This window comes from Delphinapterus leucas, chromosome 1 (genome assembly GCF_059928025.1).
Source record: "Delphinapterus leucas isolate spDelLeu-1000000601 "Yukka" chromosome 1, BTC_Dleu_Yukka2, whole genome shotgun sequence".
Taxonomy (NCBI): Eukaryota; Metazoa; Chordata; class Mammalia; order Artiodactyla; family Monodontidae; genus Delphinapterus; species Delphinapterus leucas.
In genome coordinates, this window is record NC_143129.1 from 137545668 (window position 1) to 137561244 (window position 15577).

At 39.7% G+C, this 15577-nt stretch overlaps 1 protein-coding gene across 19 annotated transcripts in view; it reads right to left on the bottom strand.

Moving 5' to 3' along the window:
* Positions 1-15577, bottom strand: part of PATJ (PATJ crumbs cell polarity complex component) — a 353800-nt gene that overhangs the window by 13023 nt on the left and 325200 nt on the right. For all 19 annotated transcript variants that reach the window (XM_022575833.2, XM_089921641.1, XM_089921673.1 and 16 more), the window contains 2 exons: positions 13018-13140; positions 11959-12063 (listed from right to left, as the gene is read on the bottom strand). In XM_022575833.2, the coding sequence (XP_022431541.2) occupies positions 11959-12063; positions 13018-13140 (228 nt within the window). The remainder of the gene's footprint in view (positions 1-11958; positions 12064-13017; positions 13141-15577) is intronic.

Sequence of the window (15577 nt, forward strand, 5' to 3'; positions counted from 1 at the left end):
CACCAGTTTCTGTTTTTCTTTCCTCTCCTCCCCAGCAAATGTAGTGGAGGAGTTGTCTTTGCATGTGACCTATGTAATCCTACCTACTCTCAGCCTACATCATTTTCAAAACCCCACTCCATTCCAGTTTCCATCCCTGTTGCCAGACCCAGACTCCCATGACCCACTCTCCGGCTTTTCTCCTGCAGCTTCCATCTCTGCTATTCTACTCACCCCTCGTGGCTCAGTCCTGGCCCACTTCCCACTTGCACACTCAGGGTCTAGGTCACAGCATACACATCCCCACAGCTTTAAATTCCAACAACGTGCAAACAATTCCCAGCTTAGTCTGTTATATCCAATTGCCAGCTCAACATCCGCATTTTAATATCTCAAAGCCTAATTTAACACAACCGAATGCAAATTCCCAATCCAACAACCAAATCCCTTCTACTCATTTTCCCTCTAGGTTTCCTCTTCTTAATAGATGGCACCTCCAGCCGCCTAATTAGAAACCCACTAGGTATTATATTGAAAATACCCGATTGTTGGCTGGTGACTGCCCAGCTGGAAAGGTACTAGAATGCTAACCTAACTGAGGCTTATTCTGAATAATCTACCACCAAATCCTCTGGACTCTACCTCCAATATACTTCTCAAGTTTGTTTCCTTTTCATCTCTCTGGTGACCATCCTAATTCAATCAATCATGATCAAGCTGTCTTTTACCTGGAGTCCCCACTCACCCTCTTCTAATCTCTCTTCCACACAACAGCCAGTTATCTTTTTAAATATAAAATGGATAATGGCCCTCCCCTGCTTAAAATCTTTCAGTGGTCTTTCTTTGTACCTGGAATAAAATTAAGACTCCCTAACTATACACACAAATGTCCTTCCTAGCCTACCCCTCTAATCCCATCTATGTCTTCCACTCCACCCCACATTCCACAGTTCTGCATGGAGTCCCGCCCCCTCCCCTCCACCAAACCAGTTGGTCACTTCCATTATACAAGCCTTCTTTGACTACCCATGTTCAAATTAATTTCCCGTTTTCCTTTCCGTAGCACTCTAAGTATTCCTTACAAATCGTCATGACACGTATTTGTGTGACTGTTAGCTGTCTTTCCCACCCAATCACAGGATTCATGAGGATAAGGACAGCTTCTCAATGTGAAGGTGCCTGGCACACAACTGCTTAATAAGCATTTGTGGAATGAATAAATGAATGAAGCTAAAACCTTCCTAAGGAATAGGGCGTACAGGGTTCAATATTCTGAATTTCCATGGAACAGAGTGAGATTGATAGAGGTTACAAGGAGATTGGTTCTGGGTCTTTTTAAGAAGAAAAAATCTAATAACTAAGGCAGTTACAGAATGGAATGGCTCAACTTGTTAGGACATGAGCCCCCCACAAAGCAAGGACTCAGAGACTCAAAACTCTACCGATTTGGGATATGGTGAGGGGGGATTCCTATACTTGATGGGAATCTGGACATGTACTCTCAGCTGTCCATGAACCAGACCATCTGTTATGGGGCTGAAGAAGAAAGTCAGTAAAATATTACTTTTTCTAAGATACCTTCAAAAGCCAAGACTTGATGGCAGCCTGCTCCTTTCTTTACTGGCTCATTTATTCAACATATAACAGCACCATGATACTGAATATAAACTGAGCACTTCCTCTATGCTAAGCACTCTTCTGAGTCCCTACAGACGTAGGTACCATAATTATTCCCATACTACAGACAGAGGAACCTGGAGCAGAGAGGTTAAGTAACTTTCTCAAGTTCAGCTAAGGAGTGAAGGCTGGATTCAAACCCATGCCATTTTACTCTAGAATCCTGTGCTCTTTTTCTTTCTTCTTTTTTTGGAACCCTGTGCTCTTAATTGAATTCAGTGTGAGGCAAATCGCCTAGTGAGAGGGTACAGACCTGGTCTTGGACCCTCACACCTAGAGATCTGCTTCACCCTGCATATAATGAAGTACAGTCTAGACATGGAGCTGGGAAGAAAGAGGGGCAGAGAGTCAAACAAGCAGCTGCAAGTAGAGGTGATCTTCATGGCTGTGCTTGGCAACAGGTGGGAAAAACTCATCCCTCCCCCCAGTACTACAAGGAGAGGGGTTGGGAGGTAGGAGATATACACCCCATGGATGTTCTAGGAAAAAAACTTTTGAACTTTAATAAACTTTCAGGAGTCCATATAAACTGTAAAACCAAAGCCATAGTTCTATTTGGGTAAAAATTAAATTTATCTAGCTAGAAAATGTAAAAACACTAATATAGCACCACCTTACAGAAAAACTCATATCCCTCTAAAATCTGAAGGCCTCTTGCTCACTCCCAACCCTGAAATAAGATGGGCCTCACAATAACGGACAATATTAAAACCTAGGATCCCTGAGCTCCTGCCCATTTTGTAGGAGTGGAATACAAAGGGCTGGATAGGAAATGTGAAGCATTTTCACGGATAGTTTGGTCTTTTGCAGGGAAGCAAGGAGACAAACCCATCACCCCCAGGATAACTACAGCCCGAAGGCATTTGCATCAACCTTCTTTTTAAAAAAATTATTTCAATATCCCCAATTGTTTAATTTCTAGATGTAGTTTGGTTTGAGGTAGTTCTTTTTACAAATTTCTATAAATTTGTTTTTTATTTTTTTAATTTTATTTTATTTTTTATACAGCAGTCTCTTATTAGTCATCCATTTTATACACATCAGTGTATACATGTCAATCCCAAAGGCCCAATTCAACCCACCACCATCCCCACTCCCCTCGCACTTCCCCCCCTTGGTGTCCATACGTTTGTTCTCTACATCTGTGTCTAAATTTATGCCCTGTAAACTGGTTCATCTGTACCATTTTTCTAGGTTCCACATATATGTGTTAAGATACTATATTTGTTTTGCTCTTTCTGACTTACTTCATTCTGTATGACAGTCTCTACATCCATCCATGTCTCAACAAATGACCCAATTTCGTTCCTTTTTATGGCTGAGTAATATTCCATTGTATATATGTACCACATCTTCTTTATCCATTCATCTGTCGATGGGCATTTAGGTTGCTTCCATGACCTGGCTATTGTAACTAGTGCTGTAATGAACATTGGGGTGCATGTGTCTTCTATTTTGGGGGGGTACGCGGGCCTCTCACTGTTGTGACCTCTCCTGTTGCAGAGCACAGGCTCCGGACGCACAGGCTCAGCAGCCATGGCTCACGGGCCTAGCCGCTCCACGGCACGTGGGATCTTCCCGGACTGGGGCACAAACCTGTGTCCCCTGCGTTGGCAGGCGGACTCTCAACCACTGAGCCACCAGGGAAGCCCGCATGTGTCTTTTTGAATTATGGTTTCCTCTGGGTATATGTGCAGTAGTGGGATGGCTGGGTCATATGGTAGTTCTATTTTCAGTATTTTAAGGAACCTCCACACTGTTCTCCATAGTGGCTGTATCAATTTACATTCCCACCAACAGTGCAAGAGGGTTCCCTTTTCTCCACGCCCTTTCCAGCATTAGTTGTTTGTAGATTTTCTGATGATGCCCATTCTAACTGGTGTGAGGTGATAGCTCATTGTAGCTTTGATTTGCATTTCTCTAATAATTAGTGATGTTGAGCAGCTTTTCATGTGCCTCTTGGCCATCTGTATGTCTTCTTTGGAGAAATGTCTATTTAGGTCTTCTGCCCATTTTTGGATTGGGTTGTTTGTTTTTTTAATATTGAGCTGCATGAGCTGTTTATATATTTGGGAGATTAATCCTTCGTCCATTGATTCATTTGCAAATATTTTCTCCCATTCTGAGGGTTGTCTTTTCATCTTGTTTACGGTTTCCTTTGCTGTGCAAAAGCTCTGAAGTTTCATTAGGTCCCATTTGTTTATTTTTGTTTTTATTTCCATTACTCTAGGAGGTGGATCAAAAAAGATCTTGCTGTGATTTATGTCAAAGAGTTTTCTTCCTATGTTTTCCTCTAAGAGTTTAATAGTGTCTGGCCTTACATTTTGGTTTTTAATCCGTTTTGAGTTTATTTTTGTGTATGGTGTCAGAGAGTGTTCTAATTTCATTCTTTTACATGTAGCTGTACAGTTTTCCCAGCACCACTTATTGAAGAGACTGTCTTTTCTCCACTGTATACCCTTTGTCAAAGATGAGTTGACCATAGGTGCATAGGTTTATCTCTGGGCTTTCTATCTTGTTCCATTGATCTATGTTTCTGTTTTTGTGCCAGTACCATAATGTCTTGATTACTGTAGCTTTGTAGTATAGTCTGAAGTCAGGGAGTCTGACTCCTCCAGCTCCGTTTTTCTCCCTCAAGACTGCTTTGGCTATTCGGGGTCTGTTGTAGTTCCATACAAATTTTAAGATTTTTTTGTTCTAGTTCTGTAAAAAATGCCATTGGTAATTTCACAGGGATTGCACTGAATCTGTAGATTGCTTTGGGTAGTATAGTCATTTTCACAATATTGATTCTTCCAATCCAAGAACATGGTATATCTCTCCATCTGTTGGTATCATCTTTAATTTCTTTCATTAGTGTCTTATAGTTTTCTGCATACAGCTCTTTTGTCTCCCTAGGTAGGTTTATTCCTAGGTATTTTATTCTTTTTGTTGCAGTGGTAAATGGGAGTGTTTCCTTAATTTCTCTTTCAGATTTTTCATCATTAGTGTATAGGAATGCAAGAGATTTCTGTGCATTAATTTTGTATCCTGCAACTTTACCAAATTCATTGATTAGCTCCACTAGTTTTCTGGTAGCATCTTTAGGATTCTCTACGTATAGTATGTCATCTGCAAACAGTGAGAGTTTTATTTCTTTTTTTCCAATGTGTATTCCTTTTATTTCTTTTTCTTCTCTGATTGCCATGGCTAGAACTTCCAAAACTATTTTGAATAACAGGGGTGAGAGTGGACATCCTTGTCTTGTTCCTGATCTAGAGGAAATGGTTTCAGTTTTTCACCATTGAGAATGATGTTTGCTGTGGGTTTGTTGTATATGGCCTTTGTGATGTTGAGGTAGGTTCCCTCTATGCCCACCTTCTGGAGAGTTTTTACCCATAAATGGGTGTTGAATTTTGTCAAAAGCTTTTTCTGCATCTATCGAGATGATCATACAGTTCTTCTTCTTCAATTTGTTAATATGGTGTATCATTGATTGATTTGCGTATATTGAAGAATCCTTGCATCCCTGGGATAAATCCCACTTGATCATGGTGTATGATCCTTTTAATGTGTTGTTGGATTCTGTTTGCTAATATTTTGTTGAGGATTTTTGCATCTATATTCATGAGTGATATTGGTCTGTAATTTTCTTTTTTTGTAGTATCTTTGTCTGGTTTTGGTATCAGGGTGATGATGGCCTCATAGAATGAGTTTGGGAGTGTTCCTTGCTCTGCAATTTTTTGGAAGAGTTTGAGAAAGATGGGTGTTAGCTCTTCTCTAAATGTTTGATAGAATTCACCTGTGAGGCCATCTGGTCCTGGGCTTTTGTTTGTTGGAAGATTTTTAATCACAGTTTCAATTTCATTCTTGTGATTGGTCTGTTCATAGTTTCTATTTTTTCCTGGTTCAGTCTTGGAAGGTTATACCTTTCTAAGAATTTGTCCATTTCTTCCATGTTGTCCATTTTATTGGCATAGAGTTGCTTGTAGTAGTCTCTTAGGATGCTTTGTATTTCTGTGGTGTCTGTTGTAACTTCTCCTTTTTCACTTCTAATTTTATTGATTTGAGTCTTCTCCCTCTTTTTCTTGATGAGTCTGGCTAATGGTTTATCAATTTTATCTTCTCAAAGAACAGCTTTTAGTTTTATTGATCTTTCCTATTGTTTTCTTTGTTTCTATTTATTTCTGCTCTGATCTTTATGATTTCTTTCCTTCTGCTAACTTTGGGTTTTGTTTGTTCTTCTTTCTCTAGTTCCTTTAGGTGTAAGGTTACATTGTTTATTTGAGATTTTTCTTGTTTCCTGAGGTAGGCTTGTATAGCTATAAACTTCCCTCTTAGAACTGCTTTTGCTGCAACCCATAGGTTTTGGATCGTCGTGTTTTCACTGTCATTTGTCTCTAGGTATTTTTTGATTCCCTCTTTGATTTCTTCAGTGATCTCTTGGTTATTTAGTAATGTATTGTTTAGCCTCCATGTGTTTGTGATTTTTTATGATTTCTTCCCTGTAACTGATTTCTAATCTCATAGCATTGTGGTCAGAAAAGATGCTTGATATGATTTCAGTTTTCTTAAATTTACTGAGGCTTGATTTGTGACCCAAGATGTGATCTATCCTGGAGAATGTTCCATGCACACTTGAGAAGAAAATGTAATCTGCTGTTTTTGGATGGAATGTCCTATAAATATCAATTATATCTCTCTGGTCTATTGTGTCATTTAAAGCTTCTGTTTCCTTATTTATTCTTATTGTGGACGATCTGTCCATTGGTGTAACTGAGGTGGTTAAAGTCCCCCACTATTATTGTGTTACTGTCAATTTCCTCTTTTATAGCTGTTAGCAGTTGCCTTATATACTGAGATGCTCCTATGTTGGGTGCATATATATTTATAATTGTTATATCTTCTTCTTGGATTGATCCCTTGATCATTATGTACTAACCTTCCTTGTCCCTTGTAACATTCTTTATTTTAAAGTCTATTTTATCTGATATGAGTATTGCTACTCCAGCTTTCTTTTGATTTCCATTTGCATGGAATATCTTTTTCCATCCCCTCACTTTCAGTCTGTATGTGTCCCTAGGTCTGAAGTGGGTCTCTTGTAGATAGCATGTATATGGGTCTTGTTTTTGTATCCATTCAGCAAGCCTGTGTCTTTTGGTTGGAGCATTTAATCCATTCATGTTTAAGGTAATTATCGATATGTACGTTCCTATGACCATTTTCTTAATTGTTTTGGGTTTGTTTTTGTAGGTCCTTTTCTTCTCTTGTTTTTCCCACTTAGAGAAGTTCCTTTAGCATTTGTTGTAAAGATGGTTTGGTGGTGCTGCATTCTCTTAGCTTTCATTTGTCTGTAAAGCTTTTGATTTCTCCATCGAGTCTGAATAAGATCCGTGCTGGGTAGAGTAATCTTGGTTGTAGGTTCTTCCCTTTCATCACTTTAAGTATATCATGCCGCTCCCTTCTGGCTTGTAGAGTTTCTGCTGAGAAATCAGCTGTTAACCTTATGGGAGTTCCCTTGTATGTTATTTGTCGTTTTTCCCTTGCTGCTTTCGATAATTTTTCTTTGTCTTTAATTTTTGCCAATTTGATTACTATGTGTCTCGGTGTGTTTCTCTTTGGGTTTATCCTGTACGGGACTCACTGTGCTTCCTGGACTTGGGTGGCTATTTCGTTTCCCATGTTAGGGAAGTTTTCGACTACAATCTCTTCAAATATTTTCTTGGGTCCTTTCTCTCTCTCTTCTCCTTCTGGGACCCCTATAATGCGAATGTTGTTGCATTTAATGTTATCCCAGAGGTCTCTTAGGCGGTCTTCATTTCTTTTCATTCTTTTTTCTTTATTCTGTTCCACAGCAGTGAATTCCACCATTCTGTCTTCCAGGTCACTTATCCATTCTGCCTCAATTATTCTTCTATTGATTCCTTCTAGGGTAGTTTTCATTTCAGTTATTGTATTGTTCATCTCTGTTTGTTTGTTCTTTAATTCTTCTAGGTGTTTGTTAAACATTTCTTGCATCTTCTTGATCTTTGCCTCCATTCTTTTTCCAAGGTCCTGGATCATCTTCACTTCATTATTCTGAATTCTTTTTCTGGAAGGTTGCCTATCTCCACTTCATTTAGCTGTTTTTCTGGGGTTTTATCTTGTTCCTTCATCTGGTACATAGCCCTCTGCCTTTTCATCTTGTGTATCTTTCTGTGAATGTAGTTTTTGTTCCACAGGCTGCAGGATTGTAGTTCTTGCTTCTGCTCAAGTGTGCTATTCTTAAAATTCTTTTCTCCGTTAGGGTCTAGTAACTGTATTCTTAACTCCTGGTTCTTTTCTATTAGATTTTTCTAGTATATTTCCTTTTGTGTTCACATGATTAAAAATTAAGTATTACAGTACATGATAAAAAAAATTCAACACTCTCATTCCCTAGATACACACTGAACATTTCTCTTTTCAATTCTAGAGGTGTAAGCTACATAATACACTTTACAAAACTATTTTGAAATTTATCATCTTGATGACATCAACAGACTCCCTATTCCAACAGATGAAAATTTAGCTGGCCAAAATCTTACACTTAACTTTTATATTTTTAAGTTCTACTTCTTTCTTATGTTTCTTTAGATATACTTAAACCTTTGTAGTTTTAATGATTTCCGAAACTCTTATTTCAACTTTAAAGATTTAACTCTCTTATATTTTCCTCTCCATGAACACATCGCAAACTCTCATGCTACTAATATTTCATGCATCACAATGTTTCGTTCTATCACTCTTATTATGACTTGTGTTTATATAAATGTTATTCATACTGAGCCAACTACTATACTAGGATTACATTTCTCTCTCTTTTTTTGGTATAAGTTTATTGTCCTCAAGGTCAATAATGATCTTATTTTGTTTAATTTGTATATACTTATCACTAATTCAGCCCCAAACTTTCCAACTTAATTGGATCTTAAACCTCCAATTCAGTTAAACGTACAAGGTAATCTATCTGTTCCTCTTTTTTTCATTCAGAGGCGTTTCTCTTAGAGCCCTCTTCTCCTGCTCCGATTTGGACAAGTTGTTCTCTCTGCCTGCTGCACAGCTGTCCTGGGACTTCCATGCTCCTTAGCGTTGGATCCACCTGCTTCCCTCTCTCTTACTTTCCTCTTTTGTTGGAGTATATCCTAAAGTAATTTTCTCAGAAATATATTGCTGAAAAAGAGTCAGGTGACATTTGAATCTCTTGTTCTTTTGTAAGTAGCTTATACTTTTCTCTTTGAAAGTTTTAGAATGTAGTATACAGGTATTATTCTTCTTTTATTTATTTTGCTCACTGATTAATGAACCTTAAGTTCAATTTATTTCATTTCTTTTTTAAACTCCTGGTTGTTGGATATTGGACCTCCTGAATTAATCCTGTGTCTTATTTTTTCTCTTCCATTTTCTAAAGAGGGTGCACAAGAGAAGTCCCTGTTTTCTCTATATTATCTTGAACATGACACATCTCTCTCTCCTAACCAGCAGTTGGGCCCTCTTACATCAGGTTTTTTGTGTTTTGGAGGGTGTCCCCAAGGACCTCCAAACTACTTTGTAGACAGACCCTTAGTTAATCTCCCTGACTTCAGACTCTCTTCTCCTGCTCTCCCTAGTTGCTGCTGACTCCAAGTCTTGATCCTCTGTCTTTGTCTCCACTGTTTACATTCACTTATTCAACCAATATCTATGAAGTATAATGTGCCAGGCAGTGGGGATGTCGACCCCAAGAAGCCTCAGATGGCTTTATTTATCCTGTTTCCGGCACTGAAGTCTCCCCGAGTATTGGTAGCCCATTTCCTCTGCCTGCTGGATATCTCCACCTGGATGCCTCAAAATACAATGTTTTCTCCCAACATGCCCTTCCTATATTCCCTGGTTTAGTTAGTGCTGCCTCCATCCACATTCTACATTCTAAAATGTTTGGATCCAGAACAAGCCCCACAAGTTCATTTAGTGACAAAAATCCCTGATGTGCTCTTTTTATCTTCTATATTGTCAAAGAAAGAGGTAAAAACAAAATTTTCTAGAAGAGAGTCTGGGTTACCTGATTTTGTCCAAAAAAGGTTTTGTGGTAGTTCATAGACAAAAGCACTAAACCAGGCAAACTATCAGACTACAGAAGCAAATATAGTTGAGAACAGCTGAAATGACCCCATACCCAAATCAATCCCCACTGACCAATCTATAATTGACAGTAAGAAACCATCAGACTTTAAGGGCAGAAGTATCTACTTCCTTACTATACCTAGCAATAGCAAGTTAAACTATGGGGAGAAGCTTCCAGAAGTTGTCTCCTCCACTCTCTTCCCCTTCTGCACCCTCCAGTCCACTGACCCAGGCCTAATCTTCCCTGTGCCATCAGCACTTGCTGACCGCTTCCCATGTGCACCTACAATAAGTCTTTTCCACATCATCAGACACAACTATCTGACCTTCTCTACTACTCTGACAATGGGCTGGCTCACCTGATAATAAAAATGATTACCTACTGACAACTCAGCTGTGATAATTGTATTGCTGGTACCATTCCATGCACTTTGTTTTAATTAAAGTGAATACGACTATGCAACTGAAAGGCGTCTGTTGCAGGGCATAAGAATTTCCTGAGTTCTGTGTTTAAAGCCTTTGAGAGCACATGTGCTCCATACCCAGAGTTGTGTAGATCACAACTGTCAAAATCCCAAAGGATTCCATTAAGTTTTTAACAGCACCTGTTACAAAATAACACCACCAATGTGATTAACACGAGAACATTCTGAAACCAAAAGTCATTTTCTTAAAATGCAGAAATAGGAAAAATAAGGAATCCCTTCAAAAGTATGTGAATAGTGGCAAATTTGGCTGAATGAAGGGTTAATTCTTCATGGGAGAGCATGAGTTCATTTCCACTTAAAGTACTTTACGTAATGTTACACTTTTACACTGTGTCTTCTCAATTCTTTGTGAAGAAGGTGGAGCTGAACAAATTATATTGGTATATAAAAATGTTAATAATACTAGATTCTGCTAAGGGAAACACTGTTTTTTTCTTGACATAGTTATCATTTGATAACTTCCTGGTAAAATTCTGTATAACTAATGGGCCACAGCTCTGCGATTGAAGAGTTGCACTTGTACGGCCTCTAGGGGTCAGCATAACTCGAAGGAAGAGCAAGGGCTGCAAACAAGAAAAAGCAAGGATTTGCAGGTTCTGAGGATGACGGAGCAGTGGAAGGTGGAACAAGAGGTAACCCCTGAGGATGACAAAGGAAGTCGACTCTACAGCCAGTCCACACAGCGTTCCTGTTTGTGTTCAACAGAAACTTGGGGACCCAGATCACTGAATAACATGTTGCCTACCACATAAACTCCCTTGAAACCACTGTCAGTACTTTACGATTCCCTTCCTATGTACTGAAAGCCATTGACTTTTTCTTAAATGTTTGTTTCCGCACTTTGGACTTAGACATTTGAGATGTGAGAGTTAAGCACCACAAATTGGTCCTCCCTAAAGTTATGGTTTTTCAATTCGAACTGATTATTTAAAGGCTAGAATGATTGGAGGGGCTGGCTTGCCCTCTCTCTGAGATACGAAATGGTGGGTTTTATTCTTTTAACCTATAAACCATTTAATACTATCCCTGCAGAAGTATGGTGATTATAATCATACATTTTGGGGGGAACTCACTAACAAAACTTGCTGCCAGTACGCTGCCTCTCACTCACTACACGATATCAATCTCAGAGATCTTCAAAGTGCTGAAATCGAAGGAGGGGTGACTAACAGCACACCTCGTTTTTACTTCCTGGTATATTTCCCTGTGCCTCTGGACAATACTCTTGGGGACCACAGCTGAAATATGATTGTCTGCCTTAGTCGATGACTACTATGTGGTGAGCATTTAGCAGTGTTGGCAATCATTTATGCTACAGGAGAAAGAGCATTGTTACTTTTCCCTTCCTTTAAAAGGAGTGCACTTGGGCAGTTCAGACACAGTTTTGGGGCGTAAGAAAAGAAATCATTTTCTATTCCTTGCAAACTTTGATTTACAAAAGAACACCAGAAGCTAAAAGCCTTGTTGATTTATCATGTGAAGCAAAGGGTAATTTTTCTCCCCTTGTTATGCTTTCATATAATCATGTTCACTGCCTGTATGGGTGGCATTAAAGAATTTCTGAATACAAATAATAATTTCTTGCTTTCAACCTTCATAATTCACAGCGGCAGGCACCCTGCTGGACGGTGGTGCCTCCTGCCAGTGACGCTCAATCTTTTTTGCACACCACTTATCTGCCTCTCGCAGCTGCGAGTTCCATTGATCACAATACCTGCAGGATAATGCGCCCGTAGGCGTTCTTCAGCAGATTAACCACGTCCGCGTGAGACAGCCCATCCAAAGGTTGCCCATTAATGCTGACAATCCGATCTCCAACCTGGAGGTACAAAAGTGGGAGAAAAATCACTATCATTAAGAAAAATTAAATTTGAGAAGAATGCTTAAAATTCTTTGTAAGTCATATTTCCCATTTGTGGCTATTGTGAAGATTCTGTGTCTCTATTGTGTATGCGTGTTCCAGAAGCATAAGGAATTTTTATGGCTTTCCCCAAATACAGACCAATCAGAGAAACAAGAAAGGGGTCAGATTTGATTATTAAAAGGCCTTTTGTACCTTGGTAATGGTAGTGTTGCATACATCCATTTGCCAGTAATAGTGGGGTGTACAAATTACCTGTTCAATAAAGCTCTACTGAGGAAGCCAAATGTTTTCTGCTTTATTTTTTCTACCTAAGTTAAGATTAAGGAGCGATGGGGGAAAAAAATTCATAAGGATGTTGATTCTTTTTTTTTTTTGTGGTATGCGGGCCTCTCACTGTTGTGGCCTCTCCCACTGCGGAGCACAGGCTCCGGACGCGCAGGTTCAGCAGCCAAGGCTCACGGGCCCAGCCGCTCCGCGGTATGTGGGATCTTCCCGGACCCGGGCACGAACCCATGTCCCCTGCATCGGCAGGTGGACTCTCAACCATTGTGCCACCAGGGAAGCCCATGGATGTTGATTCTTCTGCTGGAAGGAAGAGTCTAAGGTCAAATCTCTCAGGTGAAAATCAATTTTGGGTGGAATGAGGCGCTAAAAATGATATGGGAGGCTTTGCAAATGAGCTGCAATTTCTTCTTTCATTGAGAAGCTTTGACACAAACGATACTATTTTTATATGTTCAGGGACATAATGAATTTCAGGTATAAACTTTCTCCAATGCATTTTGCCCTCAGTGTGGGTCTCTGATAGCTGCTGGAATTCCAGTTTTAAACACAGTGCCCCTGGCTGCCTCGTCCTCTCCCACCCACCACATCACATGCTGAGAGCCCTTCACCATCCCCTTTGTTTACTTTAAGCTTCTGTGTACGTGCGGCCACACCGCTGGCCTGAATCATGGCGATAAATATTGGGATATCTCCTAAGGGACTTCCTTTTCCTCCAGCAATACTGATTCCAAGGGCATCACTGAGCTCCTAAAAAACAAAGGAAAACAAGGCTTATATGTTTAACAAAGAGCCACAACCTGACTGTCCCCAGATAGCTGTTGAATAAAATCCCTCCGTGATACAGGAGGCTACGGTACCACAGGAGTTAAGCATAGCGCCTTTGAAGTCAGAAAGACCAGTGTTTCAGCTCTTAATTAGCTGGAGTACTTAATTAGCTGGGGGTGCTAAAGAAGTTCCTTAAGTCTTAGAGCTTCCATCCCTACGCATAAAGTGGGAAGAAAACCACCTACCTCACAGTGTTGATCTGAGGATTAAATGAGGTGATATAGTGCAGTCCTGGCCCACAGAAAGGGCTCAGTAAAAGGCAACAGGAGGAGTAAAAACAAAAAAAACAAGGAAAAACAACCCTGTGCTACTGCTGAGTTTAGTGGCCAATTTTGATGCAGAACTTGGCAAGTATGTCCTCATATGGTGTTTACAATTAAATTACTGCACATCTCATGCTCTTCTGGGTGTGAACAAACACACTTGGCTCTGAAAGAGCTGCAGGACTATGCTAGAACAAAGGATCTTTGAAGACACCCACTGTAGTGAGTACAGAGTTTGGAGAGAGAAGTAACATGCGATCGAAAATGTTCTCTGAGATTGATATGAGGCCGTTTGTTCACTCCAACCCTGGTGAAGAGACTCTGGCCTTTGTGCAGGTTTCCCCCACATTTATATCCCAGGGTTAACATTTTAAAAATCACTAAAAGAATAAAGGACAAGTTCCAGTTTCAGCACGGTGGCATGTACACTCTATAGCATCTTTCTCCTACTGATGAAAATGAAGACCTCTTGTCAAAATTTAAAGTACAACTACCCAAGACTTCTGAAAAGTAAAGAAACTCAAAGAAATTGTGGTGGAGAGCCAAAACTTGGAGAAACGACAGCAGAGGGTGTATCCCCCAGTAGTTTTCCTGGCAGCTTTGTCCTGAAGACAAGTCCCAGTCAAGGAGCTGTAAAGGTGGGGCAAACTGCTAGAACTTTGATGTTAACTCCCATCTTTCTGGTCAGAGGAACCAGGAAAAGGAGCCCTGATGGCTGGAGAAGGAAGGAAGAAAACTAGAGTAGACAGAGTCAGAGAAGGGGATCCTGTCCCTCTGTGAGTGCATCCACAGAATTCTCAGGTTCAGTCTAAGCCACGCAGATGAGGGACAGACCCACACTCGGGAACTGAACTGAGTTTTGAACTACCACTTACAAAAGGTGACATAACTTTCAGTCTGAGCCTAACTGGGTGGATGCCTGCTAAAACATAAACACCAGCATTCTTCAGAGTCTACACAGCATAACATTCACCAGGGCTGGGAAAAACCCCTAAGTTACTCAACGTGCAAAGAACCAGTAAAATGCGATCAATTTCTTGTTAAGTTTCTTCAAATATGCAGGACAGTTTAAAGCCAAGATGATACCATTGTCTGGTGGGGTTCTCAATTTATGTAGATGTAAACATATGACAACAATGACATAAATGTTAGGGGAGTGGTTGCAGAAAAGGGACCTACAGGGTTGCAAGGCTTCTGCAGTTTTACCTGATCACTTAAAAATATACACAGGTTAGTGTGTTTCAATTTGACCTCGATAAAGTTGGACAAAGGAAAAAGAACAAAATGACAGCTACTTTAATATTCTGTTTTCCAAAGTGTTTGTGTCTAGCTTCTATTTTCTGAATGCATCAATAGTAAAACCCTACATGCAAATGGTAAGATGCGTTTCATTATGAAGTTTCTGCTCGGACCGTATGTGGGAGAACAGGGTGAGTAGGAGCAGGCCTTTTTATAAAAGCCTGTAAAAACAAGCAGCTGAAATGACTAAGGAAACATAAAATGATATGTTATAAATCTTGGAATGAGGAGAAATTTATGGAATAATTTGGCTTTGTTCAAATCCATTGTGATGTTTCCTTAATTTATCCATAATTATGCACATGTTGGTGCATTTAACTTCCCCATACGAGGAACATTTGAGTTACCACGCTGGTGGAAAGATACTGGGAACAAATAAGGCAGATTTAGTCAAAGCTGTAGTTAATAATAATGAATTCCTAGACATTCATGATGAACTAGGTACTATGCTAAGTATACTGTATGCATTACACCTCATTTAATCCACACAACAAGATTTACCTTGTGAGGCAAGTGTTATCACCTCCAATCTACAGATAAGCAAATTGAGGTTAAGTAACTTGACAAAGGTCATAGAGTTAATAAATGGTACAGTGTCTTTAAACACAGCTATAATTGAGTCCAGAGAACTAAGCTGGATATCACTTTACTGAAGTTGATCCATGATTACAACAAGGTCATAATTTTTTTCACTATTGCTTGAATCCCAAATTTAATGGTAAGAATAAGGAAAATAAAACTGCTTGCCAATATTCTGGATATAACACAGGAGTCTGATAAATCACACAGGATTATCA